At 37.5% G+C, this 6,713-nt stretch overlaps 1 protein-coding gene across 1 annotated transcript in view; it reads left to right on the plus strand.

Annotated features, from left to right (window-relative positions):
• The window catches only part of DNA2 (DNA replication helicase/nuclease 2), an 88,610-nt gene that overhangs the window by 56,237 nt on the left and 25,660 nt on the right, over positions 1–6,713 (plus strand). The window contains 3 exon segments of the mRNA XM_012658529.1: positions 13–104; positions 2,065–2,259; positions 4,211–4,441. Of these exon segments, the coding sequence (XP_012513983.1) occupies positions 13–104; positions 2,065–2,259; positions 4,211–4,441 (518 nt within the window).

Consider the following 6,713-nt stretch of genomic DNA (forward strand, 5'->3'; position numbering starts at 1 on the left):
GCTTCTGGACAGAAGACACAGCTTGCTTCTTTGCCACAAATAATTGAGGAAGAGAAAACATGTAAATATTGTTCACAAATGGGCAACTGTGCCCTTTACAGCAGGTAAATATTGTCTACCAAAAGCATTATTTCAATTTGAGTATGAATTCAATATTTAACATTGGTTACATGTTAAATCTGGTCTGGCGATTTTAGTTATTTTTCTTTTAGATTTTCCTTTCTGTGTAGTGTTTCTAAAATGAAGGGAATAGAAGAAGAAACAGTTTATGTTTTCTTTTTAGAGACAAGGTCTTGCTCTTGCTCAGGCTGGTCTCAAACTCCTGAGCTTAAACAATCCTCCTTTCTCGGCCTCCCAGAGTGCTAGGATTACAGGCGAGAGCCACCGCGCCCGGCCTTGTATTTTCTAACAAGCTCATTTCCTTAGGAAATAATAGAGTGCTTTTAAAACTTTTTTCCAGGGCCAGATGCAGTGGCTCAGGAGTTTGAGATCATGCCACTGCACTCTAGCCTGGGTGACAGAACGAGAGCCATCTCTTACCAAAAAACAAAAACTTTTTCCAAAAGTGGAATTTTAATCTTGCTGCATCTGGTTTCTGTAAAGTGAAATAATTTTAGGACTGTGGAATCTGGTTAAGAAAGATATTAATAAAAGACACTTTGGGCATCTCAATTCTGAAAACTGAAAATCCAAAATGCTCCAAAATGTGCAAATTTTTGAGCACCAACATGATGCTCAAAAGAAATGCTCATTGGAGCATTTCAGATTTCAGATTTTTGTATTAGGGATTCTCAACCACTATGCTGCAAATATACCAAAATCTGAAACATTTCTAGTCCCAAGCATTTCAGATAAGGGATACTCAACCTGTATAGGCATTTTGAATTCAAATTTTCTTAAATGATACTTCAAAACATCTTCCATTTCTTAGCTGGTATTTTAATTTCAGGCCTTTTGTAGTTAGATACAGGGAAATTGGTTTTTCCAGTTAGACACTTTGATATGACCCAGTGAATGGGCCTGTCCTATGTATGTGTGGCTAGTTTTCTACAAATGGAAATTTTATTAGCTGTCATGAACAACTGTATGTATTTATACCTTCATAGGCCAGTGAAAGTTCTGAAGGGCACAAAAAGTAGTTAGATGTAAATACAGACTAGGAAACAAGGTCAAATCTGAGCCAAAGTTCTAATTTGGTCTGAAAATTCATATAAAGTACTTTTTTTTTGTTTGTTTGAGTGAAATGGAGTCTTATTCTGTTGCCTAGGCTAAAGTGCAGTGGCATCATCATAGCTCACTGCAGCCTGAAACTCCTGGGCTCAAGTAATCCCCCTGCCTCAGCCTTCTGCGTAGCTAGGACTATAGGCGCAAACCATTATGCCTGGCTAATTTTTCTATTTTTTGTAGAGACAGGGTCTTGTTATGTTGCTCAAGCTGGTCTTGAACTCCTGGCCTCAAGCGATCCTCCCACTTCAGGCTCCCAAAGTTTTGGGATTACTAGCATAAGCCAGCACACCTGACCCACATAAAGTACTTTTAAAGTATTCTTTCAAAGGATCTCTTAATTGTAGAGGACTGTGAACCATGTCTTGGCTTGTAGCTCATTTCTTTGAAATCTTAATGTTTTATTTTCATTGTTTGCTCTTCTATAACATGTTTGTTTCTATATTAAAATGTTTTAAGTTAGTATTAACCAAAATCTAAATGATTTTCCATGTTTTTATGTTTTTTTCCTTATGTCACTTAGCTGGGTGTATTAATTTTTGTGATTTTGAGAAATACTGTTGTAGAAAAAGCCAAAACTTGCAGCATATGGGAATGAAGACTAGAGTATATGAAACCGAACTTAAGTTGTTTAGGGTATCGTCAATTGAAGACAAAATAATGATCTTACACATTTTGTTTTGTAAAAAACTATGTGGTTTGTAAAATATTTAAGGAAAAATAGATGCTGTAGTTGTACGTTATGATGATTATATATGTGTACTTATTTTAGAGATACCTAATTTTATAGCCAGCCAGTGAAATGGTTTATAAACATTTAACTTGGAACTTTATATTTAGAGCAGTTGAACAACACATGGATGACAGTTCAGTCCCAATTGTCATGCTGCCCAAAGTAAAAGAAGAAACCCAGCATCTGAAGCTTACACACTTAGAGTATTTCAGGCTTTGGTGCCTAATGTTAACACTGGAGTCACAATCAAAGGATAACAGAAAAAATCACCAAAATATCTGGTTAATGCCTGCTTCAAAAATGTAAGTGGCCTATTTAATACAGGAAAATTTCAGTATTTTGTCTTAGCTAGTGTGATGGAATTTGGAATGCTACAAATACAGGTTATGTAGCATGTTAAAGATTTGTGATTTCATTTATTCATGACAACTCCACATGGTTGTCAATGAATTGTTTCCAAGTAGAGCACCATTTCTACGAATGCTATGCGCTGCAATCATTGTTAGTTTATATATTTTCTATAAGTTAAATATTCCTTAAGAAGTCTTATTTTATTTTATTTTTTTTTTTTGAGACAGAGTCTCGCTTTTTGTTGCCCGGGCTAGAGTGAGTGCCGTGGCGTCAGCCTGGCTCACAGCAACCTCAAACTCCTGGGCTCAAGCGATCCTTCTGCCTCAGCCTCCCGAGTAGCTGGGACTACAGGCATGTGCCACCATGCCTGGCTAATTTTTTTTTTCTATATATTTTTAGTTGTCCAGATAATTTCTTTCTATTGTTAGTAGAGACGGGGTCTCGCTCTTGCTCAGGCTGGTTTCGAACTCCTGAGCTCAAACAATCCACCCCCCTCGGCCTCCCAGAGTGAAGAAGTCTTATTTTAAAAATGATTAGTAAATCCTTATTAGTCAGTGATAACATTATAAAATGAGTGAATTGTTGCATTCCTGTAGAATGCAGATTAACGATGTTTTACTTAATTTTTTAAATACTAGTATTTTTTAAAAAAAAAACAAATGAATTTTAATACAGTAAACGAAGACAGCATGTTGCAAATTTATCGTTCAAAGGGGTCTCTCTCTCTCAGGAAATTAGCGTGTTAACACTTTGAGAGATGAAATATTACAGCTTGTACACCAAAATTAAAAAATGAAATGAAATTAAAAAATGAAATGATTGCCAAGATAATGCAGGTCAGGAGATCAAAGGTGAAGAAATTATTAAAAAGAAACATTATTAAAAAGAAATCCAAAAGGATGGAAGAATGGCTGCATCATGATCTCTCATTAGCATTCCAGTGGTGCCTCTCTGTTGGTAAACTTGAACGTTTCGGCAGACGTTCAAGCAGCTTTTTCAGTAAAAAGATTTTTACATGACTATGCTTTTCTCTTGATTATCTTCTGGCTTGTTTTCAGCAGCCATTTCCCCTCTGAGGGCCACATCCTCGTCCTCCTCATGACTGGGACTCTAAGTGCACCAGTATTAGTATTTTAAAAGTTTATATTTTCAGTAAGTGTTTGATGGAGATTCAAATTTTCTAAAGGTCAATTTCATTGTCTTTGTAGAACCCTTTTTTTGTTTTTGAGACAGAGTCTGCTCTGTTGCCCCGGATAGTAAAGTACAGAGGTGTCATCATAGCACGTTGCAGCCTCAAAGTCCTGTGTTCATGTGATCCCTCTCCGTCAGCCTCCTGAATAGCTGGGACTATAAAGCACCTGCCAGGATGCCTGGCTAATTTTTCTATTTTCAGTAGAGACAGGATTTTGCTCTTGCTCAGTCTGAACTCCTGAGCTCAAGCAGTCCTCCCTCCTTGGCCTCCCAGAAGGATTAGGATTACAGGTATGAGCCACCTCTCCTGGCCTTATTTTTTTCACATCACATTTAGGAGAAGGTTACTATGATTTATCTTTTGTAGTGTTATGTGGGTCAGCCCAGGAGGTGGGGAATCATTCCAGGATCAAAGTGCCAATAAAGCACCTTGTTCGGAGATGGCAGCCTGTGGGTACAAGTAGGAGAGTGTTCCCTACTTTTCTGTAAGTCTGTTGTTGAGAGATTAGTTAAAAATTTATAGAGAGAATGTTTATTTAGCATTTCAAACGCTTCACTGTAAATGTGGAAAACGTGAAAATGGCAGACTCAATATTAGCATTAGTTTTTAGGGATCAGATGGACAATTAAATTGTGTGAAAATACAAATACAAAATACTTACATATGTGATGTAAATGGAAATTTTCTCTCTTTGTCCTTCTTCTTCTTAGGGAGGAGAGTGGCAACTGCATTGGAAACCTGATTAGAACAAAGCATGTAAAGACAGTTGGTGATGGACAGTATTTACATAATTTCCTACGTAAAAATGGTACCATACCTGTCACAAATCTAATGGCAGGTGACAGAATTATTTTAAGTGGAGAAGAGAGAACACTGTTTGCTTTGTCCCGGGGATATGTGAAGGAGATTAACATGACAACAGTAACCTGTTTATTAGACAGGTAATGAAACATTACTCTTTTTGGTAATAGCTTTATCCATACATAATTGACATAACATACAGTTAATCCATTTAAAGTGTACAATTCAGCGGTTTTTAGTATATCCACAGAATTGTGCAGCCATCACCACAGTCGATTTTAGAGCGTTTTCATCACCCTAAAAAGAAACCCTGTATCCCTTAGCAGTCACTTCTCATTTCTTTCCAACTCCCCCAGCCCAAGGCAACCACTAATCTACTTTTTGTTTCTATAGATTTGCCTATTCTGAACATTTTGTATAAATGGAATCATATAATATGTGGTCTTTGGGGATTTGTTTTTTTCACTTAGCATACTGTTTTTGAGGTTCATTTTCATGTTGTAGCACGTATCGGTACTTTATTCCTTTTTTTTAATGTTGAGATAAAATTCACATAACATAAAATTGACCATTAATCATTTTAACGTATATAATTCACTGGCATTTCATACACAGTGGCATCAGTTTAAACACTTAGATTGAAAAAATCTGTACCTCATTTCTTTTTATGGCTAATGATTGTATACTGTTGTATAGATGGACCATATTTTGCTCATCCATCGCTAGCTGATGGATGTTTGAGTTGTTTCCACTTTTTTGCCATTATGAATAATGTTGCTCTGAACATTCACATACAAATTTTTATGTGGACCTATTTTCATTTTCCTTTGTAGTTACCTAGGTGTGGAGTAGCTGGGTCATTTGCTAATTTTGTGTTTAACACTTTGAGGAACTACCAAACTGCTAAACTTTTGTTTACTAGTAGTGTATTAGTACATAGTTACATAATACTATGTGGCCATAATCTTATGTAATTCTCACAACCACATGTGTAGGAGGCAGCATAGATACTACCCTGTGTTAGCTATAAGGTTTATTTCTCCTTAGTACTCTGGGCACTCATCATTTTGTTTCCTACTAAAAAAGAAAATGTTTTTTTCCATTTATATTAGAATAGTTGATATGAAAATCTGTGGCAGAGACCAATGCCCGTATTCACTAATATCCATATTGCTCTTCTTTGACATTCAGCTAGGCTACATTGCCCAGCCTTCCTTGCAGGCATGCCTCACCATTTTTTAATGGATGGAGGTCAGCAATTGAGACTTAGTGACCATAATGGTGAGTCTGAGTAATCATAATGTCCAGGCTTGTTTCCTACCAACTAGTAGTTCTAGTTGAGTCATAACCAACCATAGTCTGGGTCTCATGATATGGGATTATGAGATACAATATTCCTGTCATCTGTTAGGATTCCCTGCAGTCCCTTGCAGTATTTATTTAGTGCCCAGCATGTATTAGGTACTTTGCAAATCCTTGAGGAATTTATGATCTTGTGGGTAGACACTTATGCACATTTTCAGTGTAATACGATGTATTCAAATTGATGGGAATGCAAAGGAGAGGCATTTAACCCAATTTTAGGAAACTCAGGGAAGGCTTTTTGAAAGAGCCAATTCTGGATCTTCATCCTGTGGATTAATAAATCAGCCTTGTGAAGCAGTGTGAGATGAGTATGCCAGACCAAGTGAGCATGTTGTGCAAAGGCACGATGGCGTGATACAGTATGGAGCATTCAGGAAAGTGCAAGTAATTAAGTATATCTGGAATGTAAAATACAAGGATGGGATGATTGGAGAGGTCAGTTCATAGAAGGTCTTACATACCATGTTAAGAAGTTTTGATTTTATTTATTCAGATGTACTGAAGGGTTTTAAACAGAAGAATGTATATAGTACTTAGATTTGCATTTTTTCTGTGGATACCTTATGAAGAATTGAATTAATTAATGGAGGCAAAACTGAAAGCCGAGAACAGAAAGCTGTTGTAGTGGCCCAGGATAAAGGCGATGGAAGCAAGGTGGTGTTGGCAGAGAGGACAGAATGACTTTGATAAGCATTTAGAAAATCAAATTAGCTGGTATTTGGATACTGATTGGATGTGTGGGTTGGGAAGAAGGTGAGGGAGAGGGAAGAATCAAGACAGCAGAGTAGATCCTGAAGCTTAGATGAGGAACCACGTTGGGGAGGAATGTGAGGTCAGGCCTGCAGACGAAGATTTGGGATTTGGAGCCACATGAGGGCCTGGGACCATAGGGAAAGTGAGAAAGAGGGAAGGCTTAGTACAGTGGACCAGGGGAGGGACTAGGGAACACTAGGGCTTAAGGGGCAGGTAGAGGAGTGGGAGAAGGCAGTAGGAAAGAGATCTATACTCCAGTCTGGAGGAGGGAGTAGGGGAGGAGCCATGTGCTCA

Source organism: Propithecus coquereli, unplaced genomic scaffold, assembly GCF_000956105.1.
Source record: "Propithecus coquereli isolate 6110/MARCELLA unplaced genomic scaffold, Pcoq_1.0 Scaffold117, whole genome shotgun sequence".
Classification (NCBI taxonomy): domain Eukaryota; kingdom Metazoa; phylum Chordata; class Mammalia; order Primates; family Indriidae; genus Propithecus; species Propithecus coquereli.